General features: G+C 45.1%; 1 protein-coding gene across 9 annotated transcripts in view; it reads left to right on the top strand.

Annotated features, from left to right (window-relative positions):
• Window positions 1-15,833, top strand: part of UBR5 (ubiquitin protein ligase E3 component n-recognin 5) — a 2,447,509-nt gene that overhangs the window by 251,293 nt on the left and 2,180,383 nt on the right. For all 9 annotated transcript variants that reach the window (XM_069621460.1, XM_069621458.1, XM_069621459.1 and 6 more), the window contains 2 exons: window positions 14,170-14,329; window positions 14,762-14,911. In XM_069621460.1, coding sequence (XP_069477561.1) covers window positions 14,170-14,329; window positions 14,762-14,911 — 310 coding nt within the window. The remainder of the gene's footprint in view (window positions 1-14,169; window positions 14,330-14,761; window positions 14,912-15,833) is intronic.

Here is a 15,833-nt window from a genome sequence, read left to right as displayed (position 1 = left end):
ACAAGAAGGTCTCCAAGAGGTCCCAGAGCCCTTCAGGTCCAAGCTTCTCAATATTGTGGACGAAGGCAGGCAAGTGAACCAGAATGTGATAAAGAACACTCTGGACACGGCTGAAACAGCAGGCAGGTCTCTGGCCCAAGGAACCTTACTCAAAAGGCACGCTTGGCTGCGTACCTCAGGGTTTAAACCTGAAACCCAAGCCTTGCTCATCAATAAACCAATTGAAAAAGCTAACCTTTTCGGAAAGACGGTCAATGAGGCCCTAGAAACCGCCAAAAAGGAGCATGAGACTCTTAAGTCTCTGCAACAAATCACTCAAAAACCCCCCCTCCCCCCCCCCCCCGCAAGAGGGCAGCGACGCGGCAAAGCCAGAGGTAGAGGCCCCAATCCTAGAGGAGCGGCAGCCTCCGGTCAGAAATGACCATCAGATCCAGGTCCCCACCCATGTCACACTGGTCGGGGGGCGCTCAACCTCTTTCCTCGCTGCATTTCAGACCAGTGGGTCATAAAGACTGTTGCCCACGGGTACTGTGTGGAATTCACCCGACCTCCACAATTCAGACCACCGCGCTCACGGTGCCTTTCACCGGACCATCTGGAGATCCTGAATCAAGAGGTGGAAGCGCTGCTGGGAAAGGATGCCATAGAAGCCGTCCCTATTCTTCAGGTAAACAAGGGTATTTATTCAGTGTACTTATTTGTACCCAAAAAGGACCTCACCATGCGCCCTGTTCTAAACCTGTGCCCAGCGAACAAGTTCATAGACCTCAAAAGTTTTGCATGGTAACGCTACAGGAGGTGATCCCCACTATTGAAACAGTGGACTACATGGCAACATTGGACATGAAAGATGCATACTTTCATATTTCAATGTTGCCAGTGCACAGGAAATATCAAAGGTTCATGATAGAGGACAGGCATTAACAATTCAAGTTACTCCCCTTTGGCATCTCCTCGGTGCCAAGGGTGTTTACGAAGATCCTGGCAGTAGCTGCAGCACACCTGCACAGGTTATCCGTCCTGGTTTACCCTTTCCTGGACTGGCTCATAACAGGGGACTCGTACGACACATGTTTTTTTGAACACCCAAAAGACTCTAGACCTTCTGTTCAGTCTGGGGTTTTCTATCAACGAGAAGAAATCCAGTCTAGTCCCCAGCCAAATAAAACCATTTCTGGGAGCTCTAATCCGGACGAAAGACGCCTCATCTTCCCCTCCAATGAGAGGGTTCAGAACATGCTTTTTCAAATCCCTCAATATGTAGTCAGTCGGGAGGTGACAGTGCACAAAGCCATGCGTTCGCTAGGAATGATGGCGTTGTGCATATAATTGGTTCTCCACGCACGGCTGCGCATGCGTCCCATGCAAGAGTGGCTCAACAGCCAGTGGTGTCAGGCCAGCGGACAATGGGAAGATCTGGTAGTTGTCTTGCCAGCCCTCGTTCTCTCTACAGTGGTGGTCAAGAGAAAACCTCTTGAAGGGGAAAACCTTCACCACCCCTGCAGTGGAAGCCACCTTCACGACAGACGCATCTCTCACGGGGTGCGGGGCTCACCTGCTTCAGCAGACAGCACATGGAGTGTGGGCCCCTCAAGTAGCATCCAACCATATAAATTTACTGGAGCTATTAGCGGTGTTCAAGGCATTAAAGGCCTTTCAGATGCAACTACAAGGGAAGACCGTGCTGACCGTGCAGCACTACAGCCATGTATTACCTGAACAAACAGGGGGAACTCTCTCTCCAGGGCTATCCAAGCTGTCCCAAAACATTTGGATATGGGCTCTCAAACACAAGATGTTTCTGTTGTCCCAACATGTTCTAGGATAACTCGATCTTCTTGCAGACGTGCTCAGCAGAGATTTTCCTCTGCCCGAAGAATACGAATGGCGTCTGCACGAAGAAATCGTGTCCAACGTCTTCGCAGAATGGGGCTTCCCAGAGATCAACTCAGGAGAACTCCCAATGCCAAGACTACGCCTCCAGGTACCCCCAGAACCGCTCCAACGGGAATGGTCTCTGGATAACATGGTCAGGGAAATTTGTCTACGCTCCACCCCTCCACCCCCCCTCCCCCGACTCCCCTTCTCAACAAGATAGTGGACAAGATGCACCAGGAACCAGTTACCATGATACTGGTAGTCCCCATGTCGGCCCCCAACCCTGGTTCGCTCATCTGGTGGCAATGTTCCCCTCCACCAGTAAAACTACCCTGCCCATACAACATGTCTCAGGACAGGGATGGGAGAGACCCTACACCCATGCCCACAAACTCTGAACTTAGCAGCCTGGCTCCTGACGTCATAGTTTGGACACCTACAGCTCCCTCAGGTGCATGGACATACTCAGGGAAGCTAGAAAACCTAACACGTTATTACTATGCCAGCAAATGGAAACGTTTTGTCATCTGGTGTAATTCCAAGGGTGTCGATCCCATTGATTGCTCACCCACACACATTGTGCTGATCTGTTAGACACTGGGTTGGTCTTCAATTCCCTAAAGGTTGATCTGGCTACTCTCTCAGCCTAAACCACATCACAACAAAAGGTGTCATGGTGGAAGATACCGGTGATTAAGGCCTTTATGGAAGGGTTTAAGAGGATTTATCCTCCCATTTCTCACCCACCTCCTGGGTGGGACTTAAATGTGTTTTTGACCAGGCTATGGGAGCTCCCTTTGAGCCAATGCATAAAGCAAGTCTAAAAGACCTGACTTATAAGACGGCCTTCCTAGTGGCTATCTCTTCTATTAGAAGGGTTAGCAAACTACAGGCACTTTCTTTACTAAACCCCTTTGTTACAGTACACAGGGATAAGGTAGTTCTGCGCACTCACCCCATATTTGCGCCTAAATTCATCTGGAAGTTCCATGTGAACCAATCGATTGAACTACCTACCTTTTTCCAGTATCCTACTAACATGGCAGAAAGAAGCCCACACACACACACATTAGATGTGCGCAGGGCAGTCATGTTCTACCTGGAAAGATCTAAACCACTGAGGAAAACGAACCAATTTTTCGTTTCAGTGGCAGCTGATGGAGAAGGTGGTCCTGTCTCTAAATCAGCTATCTCAAGGTGGATTGTCAAATGGATCACACTGTTACTCTTGCTAAGAGAGAACTGCCCTTTAAGCCTAGAGCACATTCTACTCTGGGCACTGGGGCATCCATAGCATTCATTGTAAATGTTCCCCTTGAGTCCATCTGCAAAGCGGCAACCTGGCGTTCAGTACACACCTTTACAAAACACTATTGCCTAGTCACTTATTCTAGGTCGGATTCTCAGATGGGACAAGCAGTATTATGACATCTTTTCTCTACTGTTCCTTCTCACAACCCACCTCTGGGTACTGCTTGCTAGTCTATGCACAGCATGTGATTGTAAGCAGATTAACAAGCATCGCAAGACATGCATTACTCACCGTAATAGCATTTCTGATGATTGTATCTGCTTAGATTCACATGTGCCTCCCTACCTCCCCGCTCGGGGTGGAAGGAACATAGACCTCTTACTACTTCTCTCTTAATGTACTCACTCAATATAGCCTTGGGCTCCCTCATGGCAGAAAAAATGCAGATAAAATTATCAGAAGTGCTATTACGGTAAGAAATGCATGTCATATTTCCGTGTGCTCTTGATTTCATGTTTTCTAACTGACTGTAATGAATTAAGTGTTTTACCAAGAAACCTCGAGTTTAAGTGTCTATCTGTGTAACACCCTTACAAGCTCACATTCCCTCTTGAGATAAGCCTGGCTTCTCAGCTCGCTACCAAAAACTGTGTGGTACAGACTTATACCAAAGGTTGGTTTTGCTTACACCTGTAGTCCTAGTTGTGTAGTGGTCCCCTAGGGTACTGCATACAAACGTTGCCTAACATGTGAATCAAATCCTCCGTTGTAAACATTCCCTCGATGACAGAATGTTCCCTGGATGTCTTCTTGGGAATGGGGGCTGCTGCATTTCCTGAGGTAGAGGGTCTTGACCCTATAGTTTGATCGTCCTCTTCCGAGGAGATGGGGAGGGGTCTGATCATCATTGTACCCCCCTGTTCATGCTCGTCATCTGTGCCCTGCTGGTACTTCTCCGGAGTCGAGGGTCTAGCACTCCTATTGTCTTCCTCGGGGTGAGAGGCTCTATCTGTTGTTGGAAGTAGTCTCCTTCCTAGTCAAGAAGGCTGTTTTAAGCCTGAAGAAGGCGTCTGTAATGGCAGTGTAGGCTTGGTTGCTTCGGGGGCGAGGGCTCAGAGTCCTTGCTCTTGCCAGTCACGGTACTGCCCCCATCAGAAAGGTGTTTTCTTTTCTGTGATCTTTCTCCCCAGCGGGAGTGCTGTCTGTAGGTGCTCTTCTGTGGTAGCCAAGCGGTGTTGGATGGGCAAGAGCATTTCTGAGGCAGCTTTCCTGATGGAGTCCATGGAGGATACCAGCACCCTTTTAATGCTGTCTGCCATAGCCGCCTCTTTTATTTCATAGGCTCCCTCCTCATCCTCTGACCACTCCTGATCAGTGTTAGTGCTGTATTGAGCTGCCATGATTTTTTCTGTACACCTTATTTTTTATTTTAAGAAACAGTGGGCATCAGACCTCCTTCTCTCAATCCCACTGTTGTCAGTAGGAAAATTGAGGGGGGTTTTTAACGAAGAAAATTGTATACTGAAGGCTATGGAACGTTCTCTCCGGCGCTCCTAGAATCCCTTGAAAACACATCAATGGGAACACATAGCGCGAGCGCCAGAAAAGAGGAAAGGACCAGAAGTGAGCAAGGCTCCCTCTGGTGGCCGCGGGGGGGGGCACGGCCTGGAAATGCTCTGCGTGGCCTCCACTTCCCACACAGAATGTTGCTGGTGTGAGAGGAGGCCCGCATGGGCAAAAGAACAAAATGATCACTCGATCGAAGGAGGATAATAAAACGTGGGCCTATTCGCGTAATAGCGAGGCTCCGGTTATGCTGAACGCTCCCGGGCGTTCGCTGAAGAACTGCTGGCATCGGGAAACAAAATAAAAGACAAAGAAATAAGACCTGGGAAACGCAACAACGTTGTAATTCTCTGTAAGGAAAGAAAATGACCACAAGGTTGCGGTAGAGTACCCGACAGCACTCATGACTGATTAAAAGCAATAATAGTAATAATATGAGCATAAAACATACTTATTAACCTAATCACAAAATACAGGGAATAGAGTGAAAACTGTACTCTTCTCTTGCTGTGAGCAGCAAAGAAAGAGGAAGTTGCACACAGTTGGTTCCTATTTGGAGGGACAGTTGGATGCTTATTGGAGGACTGTTGTCACAGGTACTGTGACCTGTTATAGACTTGAGCCAAAGCGTCCTGGGAAATGAAGTTTTTATTCTTGAAGTGACTGTTTATCTTCGACTAGAGGTTTCTTTCCTCACATGTTTAATGCCTGTTTATTACATATTTTTTGCACCCTTGTTAATATTTATTTCAACACTATCAGGTGGTAAAATACTTGCTGCTGAGCTTTTCTCTTTAAAATTAATAAATGAAAGAGAAGCATAATGTGAGCACCCGCTCTTGACATAGAATTTGTAGCCCTACATTAATATCAACTTTTTCATGCTCTTCATGTGTGTTTGAATTCTTTTCGCCGTCCCTTCTACCTCCCATTCCCATATTGTACGCACAAATGTAATGTAGACTATTGATAGGATAGGCTGCTCTGTTTTAGCCCCTTCATTCTTGTTCTATTCGATTGCTCACCCACAAGGCGATTTTCCTAGTTGCGATCACTTCCACAAGACAGGCGAGTGAGGTCTAGGCATTGTAGGTTTTACCTCCCTATGTGGTTTTCTCCATAGAGTTGAAGTTGAGGGAGGCCCTCCTTTTTTTGCCAAAGGTGGTCTTGGATATCCATTTCTCAGAAGGTCCAGCTTCCTGTCCTGTATTTTATTCCTTCCACTGCACCTTTCCATGGCGGAGGAACGATTCCATCGGCTGGACCCAGTCTTTTTTTTACTACAGGGGGTAGAAGAAATGGCCAGCTTTTCGTGTGTTACGCTGGTGCTCATGCTGTCAGGGCTGTGACCAACCAAACCCTGTCCAGGTGGATCATTCTCTGCATCTCGGAATGCCACGATCTGGCTGGTAAGGATGAGTCTTGGGGTCATAGAGCTCATTCTTCCAGGGGAGTGGCTGCCACCTTTGCCCTGCAGAGGGAGCCCAGGCCTGGATTTTTGCCAGGTGGCAACATGGGTGTCCTTGCACACGTTTGCAAAGCATTACTGCTTTGATTTCCCTGAGAGCCAGGATGCCCCTTTTGATAGGGTGGTCCTCTAGAGTTTTCTGGTTTAGATGGTGGTCTTTCTTCCTCCCTCCGTCTGGTTTACTCATGGTTTTGGGAGTCTGTCCTAGATGCGGAATCCGTTGGAGGAAAGTATCCATTAGAAGAACAAATGATTTGCCTCTCTGTAATGTTCTGAAAAATGTTCCTCCCACGGATTCCTGATCTCCATACCTGCCGCTCTTTGCAGGCAGCTAGTACACCATTGGTCCCTCAGTTTCAGTTAGGGAAAAAGGTTGCAAATACTAGCCCTGAGGTCTCATCAGGCGTGGGGTATGTAGAGGCATCGGACAGAGCCCCATGGTGGCGTAAAGGTTTGCGGATAACTGCAGCGCTGGGATAGGGATATCATGGATGAGGACTCTGAAAGAACACTGCAGAGGGGGTAAGTATTTTGTTCTTCTCACAGGGGATGTTGCTGGGGGCAATTGTGGGTTTGCTGGCTGTTTATAATTGGAGAGCCACTATCAGGTTGAAGGGTACAGGTCCTTCCTATTGCTGTGCTGGGCAGTGATCTTTGGTTTGCGGGCCAGGAATCTTTTTCACCTGGAGCAGCTACCCCCACCATCCCCCCACCTGTGAAAGGGGCTTGTGTTCTGCCGCAAAGTCCTGAATCTGCTGACCACTGACTGGGCTTTCTTCGCCACCTTGCCCGCTGTGTCCTAGGGCTGCTACTTCGTTGTGGGAGAGGCAGTGGACTTGCTCAAGGTCGGTTGTCCTGTGCAGCTGGCAGTCTTCTGAAACCACATCTGCTTTGGAGAGCTGAACCTTCACCCACACCGGACTCCTATTTCCACTGATGCACTTGTAACCCCTTCAGCTGGATAAATGGCATGGGTGTGTGGCCCATCGATTTGGACTCTGGAGTTACTTCCAGAATCTGAGTTTAGGGCTGGAGCATATGTTCTACACATGTTGCCCCCTCACCACACAGGATTGCATGCGTGTAAAGTACACTACCTTTACCTTTTTTTGTAGATTTCTGGCCTGTTTCCTGCCTGGGTACCCCTCTGAGAAGGAATTGGGGCTGTGCAACCTTTACAAACACATTTTACTTTAAGTGTGCTTTTACCATTAAAACGACGTACCCGTTTGTCAAGTGTTGTGCACTGGGACTTTTGAGACTTCCTGAACACTTGCATGTGGGATTAACTAAGTGGGGGCACTGACAGTTACTGGTTAAATAAGATGTTATGTTTAACCACTTTTTCTCTAATTTTCTTCTTAGTTTGTTCTATTTCTTTTCTTTGATTAGAGCTGTATCGTGGCAAAATGTGTTGGGTAGTCACACGTTGGGCCGTGTATACATGTTTGTGTAATCTGTAGTATTCACATGTCGTTCCGGCATGTGAGTATTTTTGTGTTTGTGTGGACCTCTATTACTTGGCTGTATCTTAGTTTTGTTAATTGTACTTGTGTACAAAACCCCTAATCTAGTAAATCGGCCTTACTGCTCAGCCGACACTACCCAGAGATATTTTGGTACGATGGTGTGAAAAGCCATTGCTCATCCAATAAATTGGTGACTTTACTTTATTTATATAGTGCAACCATGGACCCCTATGCGTTAGGGCGTGGACAAAACACAAAAAGACAGAAGTACAATGTGCGGGTGCTTAGAACCAATACTAGTCTAGGATCAGAGGTCAAGCTGCTTCACGGTTTTAAGAGAACCAAGTTTTCAGTTTAAAAAGAAAAATTCAGAGAAACCAGGCCACGCAGCTCCAGAGGGAGCAAATTCCAGGCTTGAGGGCTGCGGAGAAAAAAAGCTTTTTGTTCTACCTTCTTAGTTCTGCATCTCAGAGAGACAAGATAGTTCTGATTGTTTGACCCAAGGGTTCTGCTGTTAACCCTATTGAGAATAAGGTATTGTAAATATAAAGGCATAAGGCCCAATCTGCATTTGATGGTAATAACCAAGAGTCGGAAACACTCACTTCCACGGGAAGCCAATGCAGGGAGTGTCTGGCCGCCGAGACATGGTCCCGGCGAGATAGTCCAACGAACACTCGGACCGCACCATTCTGGACGACTTGGAGCCTATTGACATCTGCTTTACAAAGACCAACCAGAACAATGCTACAATAATATAGCTTTGCGCCAATAATCGCTCTGGCTATAGTTTCAGCGTTCTCCTTCGATATGAAAGGTCTACAATGTGCCAACAGCTTGACATAGTACACTGCTGCCGAGACGAGACTGCCCACATGGGCCTTCATGTTCAGCAGTTGATCAAGGACCACTCCTAGGATTTTAACTTTAACCAGTGGGGTTAATTTAACTCCCTCAAGTGAAAAACAGCCATAGGAGGGGCCCAGTTTTGCCAACATCAATGGGCTACCCACGATCATTAGCTCGGTTTTTCCTCTATTTAAAGCGAGGTTGTTACGAACCATCCAGTTCTCTATCAAAGAGTAAACTCTTAAGTTCCGCTTCATCTTTTGAGAGAGTACCAGTCATAGGGTTGACACATTGGGTGTCATCTGTGTAATTGGAGAACATGACCCCCTCCTGCTCCAAAAGGGCAAAGGGGGCCATGAAGATGTTCTATAAGCAGGGAGAGCTGCTCGCTCCCTGTGGCACCCCTACCACATTGGTAGGCCTGAAAAGCACTCTAAAACATTTGCACTATTTAACAAGGTTGACATCTTGCACGTATTTCCCATGTGTTCTCACCTGTGTGGATCACACACTCGGTCTGCCGTTTAATGTGCTCTCGCCCTTCCTATCACAAGCGCAAAGACAAAGCTAGAAACAATGTAGGGTGAACAGTGCAGTAGTAACCAATAACTTGGCAGATTAGGTGGAAAATAGTACTTTGCATCCATCTGCCTCTTTTCAAGTTAGATGGTTGAAAGTGACAGATCGATGAGATAGATTGTCCAGGAGTTAGAGATCAGCTAGTGGGTTGAGTATCACTTGCAGGCATCTGTATGACAATCTGTTCTCGTAATTGTCTCTTGCATCAAACATATTAGTTTGTGGATTCAATCGACATTTTTAGTGTCCTTTTTGTATAATGCTCAGTCAACTACATCAGGGGCACTTGAATTTGCAGATATGTTTTAATACAGCTCCCATCAGTACGAAACCAGCCTAGACCAGGGTGAGGAATGATGGGAATTCTAACCCAAAATACCGAGTTCAAGCCTGAGTGGATAGCGCTTTAGTTAAGTGCTCAACACAAACCGCACTGTGCAAGTTCAAAACCCGTGGCAGAGGGGGCGGTCTTTTAGCCTTCCAAGGTTATTTTTAATTTATATAGCGTTCTATATATCATTGGTATGACTTCAAAGCTCTGGTAGGTTGAACGCCCTCTGGGACCGTAGTCCAGGTCAGTTGAGAGAATAAGATGTCGTAGGGTGCTTGGGTGCACCAGTTATGTGTGCAGCTGGTGTAATTGCCTAACTGTAGCTGAATCCTAGCATTTAGGTGTGGTGTTATTGATATCAGTGGAATGTGTGCAGTCTGGTGGGTGGACATCAAGACTGGGTTTTGGCTGCGTTAGGCCTGTAGGACGCTTGTGTGCAGCTAGGACGGTTTGTCGTGGGATATAGCTGCGCTTTATCAGAATGTTGCGGTCTTTATGGGGTAATGTTCGTATGTGAGCAGCTAGGCCGAATTTGATCGAGGGGTATAGCTGTACTCTAAATGAGTGGTGGTGTAGAGAGTAAGCATAGCGATATGGGGGTGAGAGTTTGGGTTGATTAATGATTTAAGACATAGGTAAGTAACATTTACAATTCTATCCAAGTGCTGCACTTGCTATTATTCATAATTCCATCCAAGTGTGGCACTTGCTGACATTCATAATCCTATCTAGATGCGACTCAGGCTAACGTTCATAATTCCATCTAAGTGTGGGACATGCTAGCATTCATAATTCCATCTAATGTGGTACTTACTAACCCTCAAATTCTATGTAAGTATGCACAAATATGTCAAGATATGACGCAAGGCAGAATTACAGTTCTGTCTAGGATAGATGAAGGCTGATGGTTACAATTCTATCTAAGAGTGTTGTGCCTGGCAGTCTGTTTTGGAAGGTAATGTAGAGTGGCAAGGCTTTCTGGATTAGTGTGATTGCTTTACTCCCCACTCATGCCACACTTACTTTTTTAGTTGCTGTCGGTTGATGGCTGGCTTCACTGCCTTCCCCTGCAGACACGATCTGGAGCCGCCTGTGTAGGAGCTGCCCTTTGCCTAGGGCCCTCAGCCGCAGGGGCTGCGACGATAAGGGTCACTTATGGCCAATGATCTAGCCAATCAGGTGAGGTGGGTGGCCTTAACTGGGCTTGGAGCTGACGGTCTGGGGCTCTGCTGCAGGGTGATTAGCTCCCCACTGTTTCTATGAGAAGGCCCCAGTGCCCAATCAACGTGCTGGTGGGCGGGATGGAGGGAGGAGGGAGCAGGGAACCAGGAAGAGGCAGGGTCGTGCGAATCACTCGAGGGTGTTTGCCTTTTTTTTTTCTTTTTTTTGTAAATGGAGGCCTGGGGCGCAGGGGTCACGCGGCCTTACCCTGGGCCTGGCAGTCTTAAAATCTAAAATCTTAAAATGTGGTGTCCTACAGGGATCCTGCATCTCCCTCACCCTTTATAACATTCACTAGGCCACTTTTTCTCATCCTAGACACCCTAGGCATCACCTACACGAACTACGCGGATGATATGCAGGTTCTCATCCCACTAAGGTGACTATGAAGCGGACACCAAAACCATCAACTCATCTTACGCCAACATCCAATCATGGATGGCTGAAAACTAGCTTTGCCTAAATGGGGACAAAACTGAACTCCTCGTAATTGGATCCCCAGAAACCCCAAAGAAACCTGACAACAAATACAGCTAATTCACGATCGACAACATTCAAATCTGTATCCCAAGCTGTCAAAACACTGGGGGTGTACCTGGACTCCAACCTCACCATGTCAAGACAGGCCAAAGCAATTATCTCTGTAGCAGCCTACCACGCCAAATTACATTACTCACTACTGTCGGACCTTTCCTTTAGAAAGAAAACTGCCTAACCATGCCCAGAGCCATAATTGGATCCTGCTTGGATTACTGCAACACCCTCCTAGCTTGCACCTCTACTAAAACATTGATAGGTTGTTCAAAACTCACACAGAGCGGCCATTGGCATTCCCAGGCGAGACGACAACATCTGCCAGACAACTAGCCCATTGGCTCCCCATAAAAGAAAGGGTAATCTTCAAAAACCTTGTCATCAACCACAAATGCCTGCATGACTCAGCCTCACGATGCCTATCTCAAAGAATTTCCAGACTACACTCCACAAAACCCACCAGAACCCCATACACAAACCGCATCACTATACCCAAGGTCCTTGGGACATGTGCTGGAGGTGCTAGCTTTCCATTCATTGCGGCTGCACATTGCAACGCACTACCACCACACCTTAGAAGGATAACGTCACACCTAGCCTTCCACAAAGCAATAAAGACTTTTCTCTTCACATGAACCCACTATCACACTCCACCCAGAACACCCATTGCGCATCTACTGTTTACCGTGTAACTTCTGTAAATAATGTTAAATCTGTTATTGCTGATGTCCTCACCCCCTACGCTTTCCTGTAACTAGTAGCTGTGCTCTTTAAATATTACTTTTTGCTGGACTAGCGCCTCAATGCCTTTGGGCTGCTAGTGCGCTCTATAAATTCAAATAAATAAAATACTCACTTGTGGTTCCCCAGTGGTAGCATCTGGCTCATGGATGATGCCCGACACCAGGAGCTGCATTTAACTGCTGCTCATTCAATCTGAATTTCAAACCCTGGCAGTGCAGTTTAAGTCCCCAGGGGGCTTCCTTGAAGCTTAGATTTTCATATAGTGATTAAATATTTGCTTTTTATATGCACTTGAAATTCCACTTGAAAGAAGTGGTTGGCCAGCCTCTGGTTGATCAGGGATTCAAACCCAGAGCAAAGGCATCTCAAATGTACCTGTGATTGGTCCATCTTCCTAATCAAACTCTATCTTCACTCCCTTGCCATTGGCTGTACTGACGCCACAGTTACCTCCACGCACAGGGACAGTGGCTCCACCCCATATACGTATGCAAGCATGATGGGCACCCTGAGTCCCTCACTGACTGCTGTTATGACCGGGGAAGCGATGACTGACACGGTTACTCCTCCTGTGATGGCAAGGTTCCTCCTGCGCTTGGAGATCTTCTTTCCCCTTTTACCGGCCATGGATCTTCTTTCCCACATAAGATAAACTGTTGACCATTAAATAGGGTAATACAACGTATTGCAGTAATTCAAAGCTAGAGGAATCCAGTGTGAGTACTATATTAGGACAGAAATCATTATAATGTAGTGCACATGAGAATAAGAAATACGAACCTAGATAAAACCTTACTGCAAAACATGCAGACAATGCAGGATTCTATAGTCGCCATACTGTTAAATATACATAATGTAATAACCTACATTAGGAAGAGAATTGAACTTTAAAAAAGTCAGCAGAAGTACCAGTCTTTTAAAAACAGAATATGGTTAAATTAAAGGTGTCATCCTGATTACAGCTAGTTTGCAATTATTTGAAAAGGAAACTGAAGTTTTCCTGGCTTAGACTCCTGCACAGGTCCTTGACACTGAGAAGAGTGGATGAGAATTCCTGCTTCACGCTCTGCTAGCCGCTTTCAACTTGTTGTGACAAAAGGAAAGGGGTTAGTAAAAGCTTGAAAAGTGAAGGCGATTGCAGCATGATCCATGTTACTTGTGTATAGCAGTACTTAAATTGGCAGCATTGCTGAACAAATAAAAATGCTTTGACATCGATTCTCTACATTGCAAATTGTGATGCAATACTGCTTATTTTATGCCTTACTGGCAACTTCACCTAGACACTTCAGTGATATCCTAGTGAACTCTGCTTAATGTGGTGCGGCCTTGCAGAATAGTTCACATGGACATTATGGTCCTTCAACTTATCCAGCTCTACTGCCTAAAGCACTCTTTCCATATCATTCAGGAAATAATTCTACCTGACTTTTTTCCCCCCACATCCTTCAGCTGATTCGTATAGAAAGAACCCTGTGCACCCAAGACTTCAGGTGTGCCTTAAAATTCTTTCTAGATGGGACAAAATTGCAGTGCTAAAAATGTCAAGTTGCAAGCTCCTAGTCGGCCATAAAGTCACTTGCCACCTCAACACAGCACTGCCTTTTATTTTTACTCCGCAAGTGTCCATTATTATTAGCCAGTGCTAGTGGCGAGTACACATTTAGCACCCTGAAAGTAGAATAAGCTCTTCAGATTTGGAGACCATCCTGACCAACAAGCACCAAGGTCTTTCAGTGGCAGGTTAGTATCTTCTTGCATTTTAGAACCCTACAGAAAATATAACTAGTTTCTTGCGCAAAGGCTGCTTCCTGTCATTCTAGAGACATGTCCATGTAGATGTCCTATGTAAAGCACAACTTTGATGTATACTACAACTTTCAGTTATGGTTATTCAATGAATTTCAGATCCAGAACCTCTCATCTCTTGACTTTACAAAAACGTTTGTTTGTTGAATTAACGTGGTTGAAGGCACCTGGCAATCACTAATTGAGGCAGTTGATTATAGGCTTATGCCGATGTGCAAATGTGTTGATAGTAAATCTTGTCCTAACTGTACTCCAGCATGTTCCTCGCCCCCTACGTTTATTCATTTGTGGTGATGGAGAAAATGAGAATAAAGCTTCAGTTTAAAAATATGCTATAGAATCACAACTACATTTTGTTACACTTTATGTAATTAAAATTGGTTTCAATAGAAAATGCAAACAAATGATTTACTTGACCAATGATGCCCTGTTAACAATATTGAGAATGCCATTATTCTGTATTGTACAGGCACAGGTTGTTTTACAAGGGAAGTCCAGAAGTGTAATTATTCGAGAGCTTCAGAGAACCAATCTTGATGTAAATCTTGCAGTAAACAATTTGCTAAGCCGTGATGATGAAGACGGAGATGATGGTGACGACACAGCAAGTGAATCGTATTTACCAGGAGGTCTGTGTATCCTTCCACCTATTTGACCTACATTTATAGATCTGCTTTACATCCTTGAACTCTACTTTAGATGCTCATCTAACCCTTGAATGATTAGCTATACATTTGAAATAATTACTAAAATCAAAAATCACTTTATTCTACTTGATACTTAAAATAAAGCACGTGCTGTACACATTTTGTACATGATAGACCATTTAAATTATATAAAACATTAACATATGTTCCTCTCAAAATAGGATGAGCAGTAAACTCACAAGTGGAATTATCAATACCCCTTTTTAAATCCAGCAAGGATAAATGGCACTATAGCTATTCTGTAAGAAAACGCTGTAACTGTCTCTCAGCTGCCTCTTTAAATATTATGTATTTTTTGTCTTGTGGCAATGTTTTAATGTTTTGGTTGATCACTTATGATCCTTGTGTTTATAGAGGATCTTATGTCTCTGCTGGACGCTGACATTCATTCTGCTCACCCCAGTGTCATTATTGATGCTGATGCTATGTTTTCAGAAGATATTAGCTACTTTGGTTATCCTTCCTTCCGGCGTTCTTCACTTTCCAGGATAGGTTCGTCCCGAGGTAATTCTGCATCTTTGTCTTTTAATGAGCATCTTGCCATGCAGAGGGCTAGTGCTGAGATTTCATAGAACTCTAACTGCAGCTTGCTGGTTTTGCTTTAAATCTGTGTATGCCAATATGTCTGCTCATGGCCTTGCTGAATATAGTTGTAGAAAAAATGTGCAAGCCTTGCTTTTTAAATGAAAATTGCTGTTGTAAGTGAAATGTATTTTAACTGGTCCATTGTATATGCATATATTTTCTAATGTGCCCAGAGATTTCCCTCTATCAGTGCTAGACGAATTTATATGAACTTTATTTTATTTGTTAGTAAGAATAATTGTTATTCATAGGCTGAACATAGTTGAGACTGGATGCTTTTGGCGTGTGTTTGGCAGTGGTGTAGAGCATGTTACATTTAGGTCACTTGTTCACAGTTCTAGTCTAAAGGTTATTTGTGTACTTCCCTTCAGGATTAGAAATTTACAGTAGATACCATGAAATATAATTTAGTAACGTCTGTGTCTGAAGGGCCTAGTAATTACCAAAAGATCACCACGGTATCTGGTTAAACACAATCCAATTTATAGTTGAATAAGGCAAGATTTGAGTTAAGTGGGGTGGAGGTTTGCCACTCACCAGTCCACATAGTGTCTCGAAAATCATTATCACCATTATCACATGTTCAGCACAGATTTTAAAGGTTTTTGGTGCAGATACATTTACTGCGGCCTACCTACTGGCAGACCAGAGTAGTGAACTACCTGTGTCGTGAAGTACAGCATCTGCAAATGTTACAGGTGTGCTAACGTGGTGCACTTATATTCAAGTGCGCACAGCTGCTAATTTTACAAGCAGTTATATATACGTAACTTGTAAAGTGAGCTGATTGATTTTATGCCCCACATGTACAACTATTGTGCAACATGTTTATCTAGGTATT

The sequence above is a fragment of the Ambystoma mexicanum genome, chromosome 5q (genome assembly GCF_040938575.1).
Source record: "Ambystoma mexicanum isolate Mex_15411 chromosome 5q, UKY_AmexF1_1, whole genome shotgun sequence".
In the NCBI taxonomy this organism is placed as follows: Eukaryota; Metazoa; Chordata; class Amphibia; order Caudata; family Ambystomatidae; genus Ambystoma; species Ambystoma mexicanum.
Note: the sequence above shows the minus strand (reverse complement) of the source record. Positions and strands in the feature narration are given on the sequence as shown.